The following is a 15,732-nucleotide window of genomic DNA, read 5'->3' as shown; positions in this document are numbered from 1 at the left end:
TCATTTTAAAAGCAAAACCAAGCTGGTTTGCCTTTAATATGAATGCCCTTTTAAAAATACAGGAAGACTCCCAGGAGTTCCCGCAGCAGCTGCAGATTGCATCCTATTACATAAGCCCCTGGAGTGTTATGCATAGGGTGACATGAAGCTGACTACCTGTATTATAATAATGCCATAGACATAATGAGGATAGGTAAAGGAAAACAAATTACACTGTGCGTCTCTATGGCTCCACATCTCCCGTTCTGGGTTCCTCATGTGGGGTTCCTCAATACCTGGGGTCTTCTGCTCTTTCTGCTTTTCCTGAACAGAAATATCTTGCACATACATATATGACAACATCATTCAACAAGAATGTTGTTCACAAGAATACAGCCTGCAGCCTTCTTCTGTCACACTGCTACAGTATCATGCATCACTATGACCTGTTCATATTGTGCACCACACAACTACATCATTCAACACAGCAATCATAACCGCAGGGTAGATAGGGAACTGATTTTCTTTTCAGCAATGTGTCTTTTAACATTACTCTAATTGTTTACTGTTAGAACCACCAAACTTTACCTTATAATCCTATAACACAGTACATAATTATGTATCATACAGATCTGCACCCAGACCATGGCACACACCGACACACTCCTGGGCCCTGCACAGTGTCCTGCACCATTCTTCACTCACAGCAACTCCACAATGAAATGCAGTGACAGCACTCAGTTGGCATGAGTGCAGTGATGGCTCTGTCCTCACCATTATTTCGGCCTCTGACTCTGCTGGGCTCTGATACTCTTTTGGTCTCCGTTTCTTGACGGGTTTGGGGGTCTCGTTGCCCACCCCAAACCTTTGGGATGGCTCCAGGACCAGGGACCTGCTGTGGACACCCCAGAAACCAGGGAGAGGGTGACACTGACCCACTCCCCATTCTCCCCTATTATTGTAACCTGCAGATCCTAATCTCACCTCTCTTTAAATTGACAGATTTCACCACATGTCTCACATTTTCCCCCAGCCACGTGCTGGCAGCCACAGGTATCACAAAGACACAACGTGGTATCACAAGGGGGGCTTTCACTTCCTTCAAGACCTGTAACACAAATATGAGGTATCACACTGTGCCTCCTGTTGTCCTTACAGGTCTTCATCTCTGCAGATCTCTGTTAAGATCTTGCATTTGTTTCGATGGCAGTGATAGACGCTTACCTACTAAACATGAAGCCCACATTTACTTGCATTACATTGTTATTTTGTATCATTATATTCATCTACTGTATAGAATGATCCAATTAAGATAAAATAAAATTACAATGAGAAAGTAATCTGTGCAGAAAACCTAAATCAATGTTGTCTCTGCACCAGTGTTACATAACAAAGGTCACCTTCAGAGAGGGTCTGGCTGTTTATTTCTATGGTTCGCTTGGGGTTTTCTGTTTTGGGGGGTCTTGTGATCTCCTCTTGAGGATCCAGCCGGCTAAAACGGAACTGAAAGAGAACAGGCAAATAATCAGCAGCTGTTGTGCACACCCTTATTTGGGATGGGAAGAAGCATGCGCACCTCGTGCTTCACGAGTAGTTGGACAAGATACTAGATTTACCAATGTATGCTTGTTTTAACTATAATGTTGTAATAAAATATATGTATATAGTTTTACACTATGAGATGCTCCATTTTTCTCTTGGATCATATTCCGTAAGAATATGAGAGGAGAGTCTTCCTGATACCGATGGGACAGAGAACTTCTATCTGAAAGTGTTGTTACATACCCATTTAAGCATAATTCTCTCAAGAACATGATAAAGAACATGGTGTTGGTGATAATCCCCACAAGCAAAGTTTGATTAATAAATTCCTATGCACACCTTCATCATTATTGTGTGAACACTGGGGATATATGTTACAATATAATTGTGTTGACTTAATACACTAGATTGGTTCCCACTTTGTACATATATATTTATTTTTTTTGAAGAACGTGTTTGAGTGGTTTGGATTGTGGGCCTGATTCAGAGACGGACGCTCTGAACGAGCGCTCGCTCTGAATCAGGACGTTTTTTTTTTTTTTTGTTCGGCCTCCTGGCTGCTCGCATAGCTGTGGGTGACCACCCACAGCTATTGTGAGCAGCCAAGTTGATGGTCACGATGGTCAAGACCATCGCAACCATCGGGCTTGCGACGAGACCCTTGTGGTAGGGTCTCGTGGCCGCAAACCCCAGAGAGCTGCTGGCTCTAATAGAGCCAGAAGCTCTCCCGCTGACATCACTTGTGATGTCAGTGGGGCCGCCCCCAAACAGCAGGCGTTCCTTCGGGAACGCCTCCGTTTGGCCAGCCACCCCCCCTGCCCGCCTACCAAACGGGGCGAGCTGTCAATCACCATCTACAGCTCGCCCCCTTTGGTGCGAGACCCGGAGAGACGGAGCACCCGTCGCTAGCCGGGTCTCGCGCATGCGCACGACGGAGCCAACTCCATCATGTGCATGCCCAGTGGGCAAACATCGACCCGGTTGCGAGCGCTCAGCGCTTGCGGCCGGGTCTGAATCAGGCCCTGTGCTCTTATCTCCCTATAGAATAAGTAATCTATAAAGGTTGTTTTTATTGATTTGTGACCTATTAATTTAGGGAGTCCCACATTATCTTCTCTTAATACAATATACAGAAGTGTGGTGACACTTGTGGACTCCCAGGACCCAGCCACTTTGGTGCAATTTAAGGGAATTATATTTTATTTTGTTAGATACTAGTCAAGAGCCAAGTCACTAAATAAAACCTGTTCATTGCTGCATTGGGTCATGTTAAGACTGTTTTCACATTTAAAGTCTCTAGTCCATGCCTATGGGAGTGTAATTTGCTTTCTTTATGATTCTAGTTAATAGTTAATAGTTAATATGTAAGAGTGCATCACTAGCATTCATTCATTATAAGTAAAAATCACTATTTTTATTAAGTTTCAGAAGGTAGAGATAAACATATAACAAAATGTATAAACATGTGCTAGCTATTAGGCAATAACAGAATTAGAGAACATCAAAAGAGGGAAAAGGAGCAGTGCAATATGTACAGAAATAGTATTTGTCAGAAATAAAGTAAGTACTACAGCAACTGTAAAACAAAGAAAAGAAAGGAAAATAAGAACTAGGAACAGAAGGCCCAGATTCAGAGCCGGTCGCTCTGACAGAGCGCTCGCTCTGAATCAGGGCCGGTCTTTTTTTTATTATTCTTTCAGAACGGCCTCCTGGCCGCTCGCATAGCTGTGGGTGACCACCCACAGCTATAGTGAACGGCCAGGAAGATGGTCGCGATGGTCAAGACAATTGCGACCATCGGGCTTGCGACGAGACCCTTGTGGTAGGGTCTCGTTGCCGCAAGCCCCAGAGAGATTTCGGCTCTAACAGAGCCAGAATCTCTCCACTGACATCACTTGTGATGTCAGTGGGGCCGGCCCCAAACGGTAGGCGTTCACATGGGAACACCTCCGTTTGGGCAGCCACTCCACCGGCCCGCCCATCAAAGGGGGCGTGCTATCACTCAACAGCCTCCTTTGGTACGAGACCCGGAGCGACGATTTGCCCGTCGCTATCCGTTTCTCGCGCATGCGCACAATGGAGCCGGCTCCGTCGTGCACATGCACTCTGGGACACCATCGACCCGGTTGCGAGCGCTCAGTGCTTGTGACCGGGTCTGAATCAGGCTCAGAAAACATCTAGGACTTGGGGAGATTCCAAATAATAACACAGTGTACCAGATAAAGTAGCATGATAGACCTGTCTGAGGGCCTAATTCATTATGGATCGCAATATTGCGTACGCACGTAGTTCAACTGCGATAGTATGCTAATCCATTGCGATCGCAATGCAAACTCAGCACTACATAAGGACGCCCACTGTACCTTACAAACATCTGTAATGCTTAGCAGAATAACGAAACCATCGGTACAATCAAGTACCATCGCAGCCTCACGCAAGCTCTGACTTTACTCAGAAATTGCTAACAACCACGCAAGTTATGAGACCTCAGACTGTGTATGGCAACGCAGTGGATAATTTATGCACGCCCCTGCAACGGCATTCAAACGCACTGGCATGCCTGCGTTTCCCCAACCACCTCCCTTGTCACCACCCACAAATGGTGCTTCCTGTCAATCAATCTGTGAAGTGTCTGCGTAGCCTCTGCGATCGCAGTCCTGATTGCAATATCTAGTTTGCGAACGCATGCGCAGTATGCAACAATTGGCCGATTGCGTGCGTAATCGCAGTTGCGTACGGTAGTGGATCAATCCCTGAGGCAACTACTATGGAGGAGTGTAGGTTTACAAGGGAGAAATTAAGTGAATCCGGCTTCAATTTAGCAATAGGTAGTCTAAAAACATCTTAGAACAGTAAAAATGCAATTGGTAGTTCCCATTGATCAATAATGAGTTAGGTGACATCATCATTCAGCTGTGTTGTGTTTTTCATACTGTTTGTGCTGTGTTTTTTCATACTTACAGCAGCCCTGCCATTGAACTGCTTGCACTTACCTAAAAGTCAACTCTGACATTATAACCGCACTCTAACATATAAAAATGCTTCTGAATAAATTGAAGTTTCTGATAATAGTGTGTACTTTTGTCTAACCTGTGGATTTACTGTGGCTGTGATTGGCTCCAGTCCCCTCCTGTCTCGCTGCTCTTCTATATGGGGGCCTTGCATATCTGGGCAGGCAGTTAAGTGCAACTTGACAACTGTTAAGAATAAAGCAAAGATTTTTAAAAGGTACATGGATGTTTGTCCCGGCAGGAATAACTAAGAATAAGTATTTACAAAGTAGCATAAATGTGGATACACATCCTCAGCTGTTCCTAGTTAACATCCTCATATACCCTCTTAAATTAAAACAGACCTCAACAATTGGAGTGACATTTTATTTATTGGACAGGCCTGATCAACTACGTCAAGATGAACGCCCTTCCTAGACTCCTTTATTTATTCCAACATATTTTTGAATCACGGTGTTCTAGAGCAGGGGTTCCCAACCATGGTCCTCAAGGCACACAGTCCAGGTTTTAAGGATAGCCATAGTTGAGCACAGGTGACTTAATTAGTACCTTAGTTATTTTGATTTAACCATCTGTGCTTAAGCATGGATGTCACTAAAACCAGGACTGTTAGTGTGCCTTGAGGACCGAGGTTGGGAATCACTGGGCCTGATTCAGAGCCGGACGCTATTTGCGGACGGTCGTTCTGAAAAAGGGGCCGGATATTTAAATTAAGCGCTTGCTCTTTGCGGTCTGTTGACGCCTCTATGTCTGAACGAGCGAACGAAACATGTGCTCGCTATTTTGAAAGAAAAACGCCCCCTGGCCGCTCACATCATACGTCATCTCCGCTATTTATTAGATTAATCGAGTACATCGAACGGCGTATGAACTGCTCGCTATTCTTGTGGTAGCATTTTCCTACCGCAATCATGCGAGCAGTTCAAACTAAAAGACAACCAAGTGACGTGGTCAATGACGCTGCTTTGTTAATTATGCCCGTTTTGACCGTTTGGCACGCCTGCGTTCGGATCTCCACTCCCCGTTTTCAAGCACCTTCCCCTGTTACCACCCACAAACGCCTCATTCTGTCACTCAAATTAGCAGGCATTCGCTATTTTGCGAGCACGCGATTTCCGACCGCACTGACTGGTTGGCGCATGCGCATTACAACCCATACGCATGCGCAGATGTGTGAACATCGCTCGGAAAGAACGAGCGGCCGCTTACGAGCGGCTCTGAATCAGGCCCACTGTTCTAGAGTATCAGCATTTTTTTTTTCACGGCAGCCCTAGGCCAAAAGCTTCTTATTGAGAAATTCTACAAAAAAAAGTAATTGTGCTCATATGTCATCCTTATGCCGGGTACACACTGGAGCAATGTCGTTCCAATTTGGCCATATCGGAACGACAAATGGTCGCAAGCAATGTTGTCTGGTTTGATGTGCTGCCCTTCAAACCTAACAATATCGTATGCGATATTAGAAACCTATCTGACAGATTCTTTTCCCCCTTTCTCAGATTTACAAGATGTCCCTCATGAAAAATGTTATACATTTAAGAAAGTAAGGCACTTTCATAATGGAATCAGGGCCCAATTAAGCAACCACATGATTGTGTTTGAATCTCCCTGCTTGAGAAAAGCCTTGACTAAAGGATGGAAATACACACTGACATGCAGAGCGATATTCTCTGAGCCTTTTTTAATGGACCCCCTTGAATTAGCATGGGAGTTGACTTAGGAGAGCCATTAAATAATTATGAGAACTGGCAGGAGATTTGGGTGAGCACAGCTTTTTCCTAACCTGACATAGATTTGCCCTACAGTCATCTGGATTCTCTTAGTATTTGTATTCTTATTTAGTACCTGAACCACATCCTTCTTACACATCTCCATCCCAGTGCAGCCATACTTCTCCTCCCCCTCCCTTCCTTTCTAACTTCCAGCAACAACAGTATCCTTAATTGCTAGTCTACAAGCCCACTTTGCCACTGCTCATCATCATTGTGACTTTTTTGTAGTACATGTTCTCTGTATTAGGTTTCAATTGTTTATTTTTCATTTGTTTTGTGGTTTTTATTAATAACATGGCTTGTATGTATCTTTTATTAAATAAAGTTTTTAAAAACAAATGTGGGTGCGTTCGACAAATGTGGTTTCATTTGTTGCAGTTGGTAAGCAGCACATGACAATTTGTGTGCTGCGGAATTCTGCTCTCTGTGATAGGAGGAGCTGTGCACATCAAGCTGATATTCTCCGTAATACACCTTGTATGTAACCCAAATGCACAATTTGCATGTTTGCTCTTGGGGTAGGATATTTAAATAAAATGTTATGTACTTAGGGGGATGGTCCTGGTTCAGCAGGTCACCTCAGAATGCCTGTAGTTCCTACAGCAACTGGATTTACACATATTTAGAAGTGCCAGAAACTGGGTGCCATGCGATGCCCTTTAGATATACCTTATATGAGGAAGAACATTTATAGGTGCATAAATTAAATACCAATATAATTAAAGGAAAAAAATAGAAATGTCATACATGAAATTAAAACAGCGTAGATGTCACAATTTTTTTGTGATTTATGAATAACCCAATCTATGTAACAATTGTCTCCATGACTGGATGGTGATGATTTATTGACTACCAAGACATTGAGTAACCGACTTGGAGATGTCTGAATACATCATACTGGTAATTTCATATCAATCTGTATGCCCAAACCTTGAGAACCCCTGGAATTGTAATGTAAGTGTAGTGAACGGGATGTAGTTTAAATCCTGGCTGTCTGGATGCTGGCGCTCACAATGCTGGTGCCGGAATCCCAATACCAGTCAGAATCCCGGCACGGCGGTGCCAGTATCCTGACCACTGCATCCCAACAGGGTTACGGGGAGGGTTAGACACTAGGGGGAGGGTTAGGGTTAGGCACTCGGTAGTATCCTAACCCTGTCCGTACCCAGATGCTTCTGTAGACGCATCCAGATCAACAAGGGTCTCATTTGCGCCAGATTAACATCAGGTGAACATTAAATGTAATTGCATCCAACTCTGGACACAGTGCAAGATACGGCTGTCTGCTTGCAGTGTTGCACATATCTTCTTTGCATCTAGGTCTGACTCAATAGATTTTGTGAGACCATGTCCTTACTGTACCCGGCCTAGGTTTGCACCCCCTTCCCTCTGTTTACCTCTCTAAACGCTGGGAGTCGTATATGTAACATGTAATCTGATACCACTTGTGCGGTAAGGAATTATGTATTTTACTCAGATAAAAGAAGCATACATCCAACTCTGAGGCCAATGAAATATATGATATTGCACAATACTGCTCTAAATAGCTACTCACCACCTATGCGTAATACATCATATTTACAAATGATATACATGATATATATATATATATATATATATATATATTGATAGATAGACAGATAGTAGTCCGGCACTCGCAATCAGTTGTATGTTTATTGCTGGGTGCTTTCCAGGGTGGCCTTTTCAGCTTCCCATGTATTGGTATGTCTAATAAAACTGATTAATATTGCAACTGCTAATCAAGTCTGGAGAGTGTTTCCGTTTCATCACGTGATGACAACATAACTATATATATATAATTATATATAATATAAATATAATCTCCAAACAGGGAAAGTTTTACTAAACTATTTACTAAGTTAGCTATGGGTAATTAGCTATATTTGCAGCATACACTTAATTTCCTTTTTGGTAATAAATGAATAATAGTTATCTTTCTTTCTTTTTTATTTGATGTCCTTTCCTTTAAAATGATGCATGTGCACAATATCTTTCTTTTAGACATGCCAGCATCAGGATTAATGCAGTCTCCCAGAAAGAAAAACAGACATTTTGTCTTTGCGCTGATGTGCTTTACCTGAATCAGCAGAAGGTAAAGGTACAGCTCTGTCCTGGTCCACCTGAGCCGAAGGTATATCAATGTCTCCATCATCTCTCACCTTGGCTACAAACTCGTCCATAGCATCACACTGGCTCCGGATAAGGACAGAGATCCTGTACGGATAGAAAAGAGATTACAGATAGACAGGAGTGATGAAGGGATGAGAAGGTTGTTTAATAAATAAGAACCGAGTATGAGCAATAATAAGGGAGAGCAGAGGAATGGTGTGTGTATGTGAGGGCTGGGCTGCACAGGGAGGGAGTTTTGACACTAGAAGAAAAGCATGAAAGGAGGCAGAGAGGTTGGAGGAGAATTCAGCAAGAGACAAATATATTTTCTATAACCCCCTTGAATGCTCATCTTCAAAGCCTTTCATGTGAAATGGAGGAGAATGTAGCATTATATAACCACCTTCCTGTAATAAATAGCTTTAACATGGAGGGATCTTCTATTTCAGCAATCTGTACCTATACAGTGTGGAATAGAATAACACTCCACGCAGCAGGAATAATTCTTCTTCGAGAACAAGATCCATTGTTGGAGAAAGGAGTTAAAGAAATGAAAGCTTTAGAATGGTCACCAACCTGTCATGTATTCCATGTGGCAGCGATTAGGTTAATGCCAGATAATCTTACCTAATGTAAGAACAGGGCTATTGCAACCGCAATCTGCAGGGTGCTGGTGCGCCTGTGCTACACTATTGTGTGCTGCACAGAGGGATCATGCAGAAAGCACAGAAGTAGCATTCAGAGCAGGCGTGGGGGTGGAGAGAATGGTGGAGCTGCTTTCTAGCTTCAAAAAGTATATAATAAAGGGCTACTATGAATAATGTAAAACTGAATATATATTCTGTTCTATTTATAATGAAAGAAGTGTTAATGCTTTACAGTTTAATGGCTCATTCTGTGACATAAAACAGCGATGAGTCATACATATACTGTATATGCTGATTTGTCACTAATAATGCTGCACACACATAAAATGTCATTCCATTTGTATCATTTATTACACAGTATATACAGGGGCTCAATTAGCATTGAGCATTCATCTGCATTTCTTTACTGCATGTACAACCATATATAGACTTTTACATTTTATTGAAAGAAGTTTCCCATTGGATTTTTAAAGAGGAAAACAACACGTATTTAATTTGTATTTTCTATTTGTGATGGCTGCCAGGGCATGCACTAATACTACATTTTCAGAGCTTGACAGCAGTTACCTTCTCCATCTTCAGGTGTATCGCTGATTCTTGGACCCCCGCTCCTTCCGTATGGGAAGGATCCCTCCACACCTGTGCGATTCCTTCAGCCGGACGGTTCATTGTGTGTACGCGTGCGTGAACCCAAGTTAACACATGTCCACTAGCACTGCCGAGTCAGACTCGGACATGCCAAGTTTCACCACTACTAAAGTAGGAGTGATAAGGATCGCAGGAACTGCTGATCTTTGGATCAGCTATCTCCGCACCAGAGCAATGTTGAATTTCTCTGGATATTTTGTACCCACTGATAATGAATAGGCTTCTATGTAACTGATTACTAGAATGCCCCCCGTTTGCATATCAGTCACTAGAAAGGTCCCTGTTTTATATATCAGTCACTGTCACATCTGAGAGTTGGGATTGGCTTGGGCAGGTGTGTGAGGCTGAAGCAGGAACTGGTGAGGTGTCAATGAAGCTGTAGGGCTTAATCCAGCTCTTTCTCATGAGTTGAGAGATGAGAGGAGGCAGTGGAACTGCTGGTAGTGTTTAGCTCAAAGGCAAGAACAGGAACAAGATATTATTGAACTGGAACTGTAATAGATGAGACCATCCAAGTAGTGGCGCTGAATGGATGGTCTGGACGGACTTCAGGCAGTAACCAATGGTAGGATATCAGTCCGGAACCGATGATGTAACACTAGAAGCAAGTCTCTAGTCAAACCAGACTGGAACACTGAGGTAGATGGAGACTTGCATTCACCAGATTGGAAATGGATTTCGCTGAACTAGGACTATACAGATACAGAGAACCCGGGAGCTCAGCACAGTGCGGTAAATTCAGAAGTGACATTGTACTGGCAATTTGGGCCAGTCAGGAAGTAGAACTTATAAGGCTGAGCGATCAGTGATTGGATGCTGCAGTCAGCTGGTCTGAGAGCAGCACTGAGCGGTGGAGAGTGAAGTGATTGAGTTCAACGTTGCTGCGCCCATACTAAGGTTTTGGAGAGAACTCTGGCGTGCATCCTGAGTATTAGCACGCTGAGTAAACACACAGAGCAGAGCGCTGCGGAGAGCCACTTCCATGTCCAGACATAGAACACAGAGCAGGGACAATGTAGACAGACCTCATAGCCAGCTGGATGCAATGTGCAGCATGGGCGGACCTCTGTGTCATCCGGGAGTGATGTGCGGTCACTGAGCGAGCAGACCTCAGCGCTAGCTGGGACAAACACAGCAGAGGTACAAAAGTGGTTTTAGAACTCTGGAGCATGACACCCGGGAATGGTCCCTATACTGTATATTGGTGCCTATACTGTATATTGGCCACAAGAATGGTCCCTATGTATTGCATGTTGGCCACTAGAATGGTTCCTGCATTGTATATTCGTCACTAGCGTGCTGTGTGCATTTTGTAGGGGACACTTGAATAGTCTTTTTTTTTTATCAGATGGGGCTTGTAGGTGTATTTGATTATAGCCCTTTGACAAAACAATGTTCAATATATTTATTTGGCTATTTAAAATACACCCACATATTCGACAATACACACCTACAGAGGTTATTATCACATGTGTAGTAGAAAAGCCAGGCCATTTACTAGTGTCTGCCCCAGACTAAAAGTTTCTGGCCATTCCCTGGGCATATGGGTCACAGGCTAATTGGGGAAGGGACAGGGCTATGCAGGCTGCAGTGCTAAGCTCCATTCGCCCCAAGATGGGGTGGCAATATTATTTTTTTCCCCCATCAACCATCAGTGACAAACCTTTGATGATTAATGGCCATCCCTATACTAAGCTGTCGATTCATTCTGGTTGCTTCCATTACATCACAATAAATAAGATTACAGACAAAAATTTAAATAAAATGTTGAGCAAAACTCAAATGACAAGCGGTAAGGCCAGGCTTTCTGTCACATGGGGCAAGGATCAGCCTACATCCCCCCCCCCACACGTCCCCTGTACATAGCAGTCACCCTTGACTTGAATTCTAAACAACATTGTAAACACTTATTCAGCAAGGAAAGCAGTTGCTTATACGGAAGCAATCGGTCGATTGTTGCGTTCTGCGCATGCATTGCGCGGGCTAGCCACTGCAATCAAAACTGTGATCGCAGAGGATACGCAGGCCCATGGCAGAGTGATTGACAGGGAGTGCCGTCTGAGTGTGGTGCCTGGGGAGTGGTCGGCCGAATGCAAGTGTGCCAGTGCATTCGCACGCTGTTTCAGGGGCGTGCATAAGTTATGCACTGCGATACCATACGCAGCTTGAGGTCTCATAGCGTGCGCTGAAGTCAGCACTTCCTGAGTGAGGTCTGACCTGCCTTAACTGTGCGTATGTGTCCGATGTTACTCTATGTTACCAATTGTTCGCTATGTTGGCCAAGTATACGGATGTAAGGGGAAGTGGGCGTCCTCATGTCAGGCTGCGACTGCAATGTGAATTGTGAATGCATTTACATATCGCCACTGATATTACCAACTGCGTTGCGTGCGTATAAGCAGATTAGCGATCCATGCTGAATCAGGAATGCAGAACGAAGCGGGCCCGAACAAGGTAAGTACGGGTGCCCGTCCTCTTAGCCGCAGGGGGGGGGAGGGTTAGGTTTAGGGCACCCCAGGGGGACTTATGGTTAGGCACCCCCCAGGGAGGGTTAGGCTAGGGGAAGGGGGAGTTAGGTTTAGAGTGGGGGGAGGGGGAGTTAGGTTTAGGCACTAACGGGGACAGGTTAGGTTTAGGCACTAGGGGGGGAAGGTTAGGGCTAGGCACCCCTAAAGGAGGGTTAGGGGAGGGGGAGAGGAGGGTTAGCTGTACTTACCTCCGCTGTCGAGATTTCCTCCCTTTGAACAGCCGCTTTCGGGATTTGAGCCGCAATACAATCCCGTTCCCTTACAAGTAGCACAGCGAGCATGAGTGTCCCACTAGGTAATGTAGCTTGACAACAAGAACAATAATGTTGCAAGCTACTCTTTCCTTCTCCAGACTTCGCTTTAGAAGTACTCCCCTATTCAGACCTTTTATCAGCAAAGAAAAATATTAGACACACAGAAATACATATACTGAAATTACACAAAATACTGCAATTCCAAAAAATATCAGAGTAGAAAATAACTTTTGACTTGTCAAATACTTATCCAGGTTTGCAGCCTTGGAGGAGTGTGGAAGAAAGGAGCTACACAGCAGTCACCAGCATGTCCTCTATTCAGGTGTTGGAATGTACCATCTGCTGCAACTCCTCCAGACTGTGATCAATGTCTTACCTCACCATGTTACCTCCTCAAATAAGGTAGGCACTAAGAGCACCCACTCTGACCCTCTCTTTAGAGTTAGAGAGGAGGCCAATGCCAAACCATGCCCCCCTCCCCCCTTTCAATAGGGATGGTGGTTTAGTCCAGAGCCACTTCCTGCATCCAGCTGACATAATGGCCAGCAGTTTCACAGAGCGCACCAGCACTGCTATCTCAGCGTTGGACCAGGACTCCCAGCTGCCTTACTAACCTGCATCCTTTGGTCAAGTTACCGCCAACGGATACTCACTCTGCTGGTACACTCATCCTGCCCCGGGACCAGCTAACAGCTGTCTTCCACCGGAGCCCCAGAGGAGCACTGAGATCTTTAGCTACTGTTTCTGGTAAGGAGAGGGTTTAGCGGGGTAGAGTGAGAAGTGGAATACAGGTTTCAGTTTCAAAGAAAAAATATATATACATTAATAACCTAGTGCTGACATCTCCTTTCAGCACTTACATTAAAACTGAGGAAGAGGTTGGAGGGAAGGAGCTTTTATACCACAAGAAAAATGGATTTTGGTACTTACCAGTAAAATCCCTTTCTCCGATTCCATAGGGGACACTGGAGTTACACTGGGGTATAGATGGGTGATCAGCGGTGTCTGGGCACTTTACATTTTTTAAGATCAGAGATTGGCTCATCCCCCTCTATAGTCCACCTGACTCAGGTAAGACTAACAAAGCCTGAGTGGAGATGGAAATACAGACACAGTAGATAAGGAGAGGAAGGAACCAAGAACATAGACTGCAACCAACAACATGCAAATATAACCAAAACAAAACCAGCGCAGTAATAGGCATCCAGTGTCCCCTATGGAATCGGAGAAAGAGATTTTACTGGTAAGTACCAAAATCCTATTTTCTCCTTCTTCCACTAGGGGACACTGGAGTTACACTGGGGACATCCCAAAGCTTCCCTCCCAAGTGGGAGAGCACTGACTTACCTGCAAAACACTGACCAAATGCCAAATCCGAGGCCGCAAACGTATCAAAGCGATAGAAACGAACCAAAGTATGAACCGAGGAGCAGGTGGCTGCCCGGCAAAGCCGTGATGCAGAAACACCTCTACGAGCCACACAGGACGTGCGAACAGAACGCGTTGAATGCGTAGAGATGAAAACAGGCGGAGTCGTATTATTTGCCACATACACCTGATGGATGGTAAAATGAATCCACCAAGCCAGAGTTTGCTTGGAAGATGGCCATCCTCTTCTAGCAGCATCATAAGAGTACAAATAATGAATCCAACTTGCGGAAGGCCTCTGGGCCTGATTCAGAGCCGCTCTTAAGCGGCCGCTCGTTCGCTCTGAGCGATATTCTCACAACTGCGTATGGGTCGTAATGCGCATGCGCAAACCAGTCATTGCAGTCGGAAATCGAGCGCTCGCAAAACAGCGAGGGGCTGCTAATTTGATTGACAGAATGTACCATTTGTGGGTGGTAACAGGGGAAGGTGCTTGAAAACGGTGGAGTGGAGATCCGAAAGCAGGCGTGCCTAACCGTAAAAAGGGCGTTTAATTGGAGTGCATAATTAATCATCAAAAACGTCACTTGGTTGTCTTTTAGCCTGAACTGCTCGCAGTGATAGTGGTAGGATAAACCTACCACAAGCACTGCGAGCAGTTCAGATGCCTTTCGATATACCGATTAATCAAATAAATACCGGAGATGACGTGTGATGCGAATGGCAAAGGGGCTCAGACATAGAAGCGTCAACAAACCGCAATGAGCGAGCGCTCAATTTAAATAGTCGGCCCCTTTTTTGGAACGACCGTCCGCAAATAGCGTCCGGGTCTGAATCAGGCCCTCTGTCCGGGCGACATAGAATCGTAGGGCCTGAACCACATCCAGAGACTGGGAAGAGGCATCAACAACTGGCAACACAGAAACACACAATAGACTGGCTTATGTGTAAGGCAGAAACCACCTTAGGCAAAAAGGAAGGTCTAGTGCGAAGATCATCATGGAAGAGGAACGGCACAAAAAAGCCTTGAGCTCTGAAACCCTCAGAGCGGAGGCTAGAAAAAAAAGAAGCACTGTCTTCCAGGACAAGTATTTGAGTTCTACTCCCTCCAAAAGTTAAACACTGGCGATTGGAGGAAGGCTAAAACCAGGTTCAGATCCCACAGGGCTGTCAGAGGCATAAACGGCGGCTTGTCCCAAAGCATGCCCTGCAAGAATGCCTGAATCTCCAGAAGCAATGCCAAATGTTTCTGGAAAATAATAAAATTGAAAAAAAAAAATAGAAAGAGCTGACCCATGAACTTTCAGCAAACACCTGGGATCACAGCCAAAGCTGCAAAGAACCAGAGGATAATTCACACCAAGTGGCGGGCTGGGCCGGGGGGCAGAGTGCCATGTGCCCCCCGGGCCGCAGCGTCATGTGACACAGACTGCACCGCGTGTGTAGCGCCGACCGGACGGAGTTCCGTCAGCGCTACACAGAACAAACACACAGCCGCCGGAGCCGGCAGCTGTGTGTTTGCTTTAGCAGCTGATGAGAGTCAGACAGACTCTCATCGGCTGCTGCTCCCACTGCCAGAACCGGACATCTTCCGGCTCCCGCAGTGTGTAATGGGAGTGACGTGTCACTCCCATAATGCAAAGCGGCGGACGGAGGAGCTGATCTCGGCGGGCGGGACCAGGTGTCAGGTAAGTGTTTTTTTTTTTAATTATGTGTGTCTACTGCAGTGGTCTGGCACTATAAGGAGGAGACCACTACTGGGGGCACTACAAAGGGGGGGACTACTACTACTGGGGGCACTACAAGGGCGGGGACTACTACTGGGGGCACTACAAGGGGGGGGGGCTACTACT

The 15,732-nt window shown here is 45.1% G+C and overlaps 1 protein-coding gene and 1 long non-coding RNA gene across 3 annotated transcripts in view; one reads left to right on the top strand and one right to left on the bottom strand.

Moving 5' to 3' along the window:
* L3MBTL1 (L3MBTL histone methyl-lysine binding protein 1) overlaps positions 1-9,131 on the bottom strand; it is a 56,526-nt gene extending 47,395 nt beyond the window's left edge. The window contains exons 1-7 of one of the 2 annotated variants that reach the window (XM_088480600.1): positions 9,062-9,131; positions 8,403-8,539; positions 4,612-4,718; positions 1,380-1,482; positions 964-1,087; positions 754-874; positions 213-303 (exon numbers count right to left, since the gene is read on the bottom strand). In XM_088480600.1, coding sequence (XP_088336726.1) covers positions 213-303; positions 754-874; positions 964-1,087; positions 1,380-1,482; positions 4,612-4,718; positions 8,403-8,505 — 649 coding nt within the window. In that variant the 5' untranslated portion in view covers positions 8,506-8,539; positions 9,062-9,131. Of the gene's footprint in view, positions 1-212; positions 304-753; positions 875-963; positions 1,088-1,379; positions 1,483-4,611; positions 4,719-8,402; positions 8,540-9,010 lie in introns of both variants that reach the window. The other variant, XM_088480599.1, reaches the window with a different exon arrangement.
* The window catches only part of LOC148514892 (uncharacterized), a 33,732-nt gene extending 24,134 nt beyond the window's left edge, over positions 1-9,598 (top strand). Inside the window, exon 4 of the long non-coding RNA XR_015879433.1 lies at positions 8,327-9,598. This is a non-coding gene — a long non-coding RNA (uncharacterized LOC148514892). The remainder of the gene's footprint in view (positions 1-8,326) is intronic.
* Positions 9,599-15,732: the final 6,134 nt, after the last annotated feature.

The sequence above is a fragment of the Taudactylus pleione genome, unplaced genomic scaffold (genome assembly GCF_031769625.1).
Source record: "Taudactylus pleione unplaced genomic scaffold, aTauple2 ptg000256l, whole genome shotgun sequence".
Lineage (NCBI taxonomy): Eukaryota > Metazoa > Chordata > Amphibia > Anura > Myobatrachidae > Taudactylus > Taudactylus pleione.
This window is presented reverse-complemented; position numbering and strand designations above follow the sequence as displayed.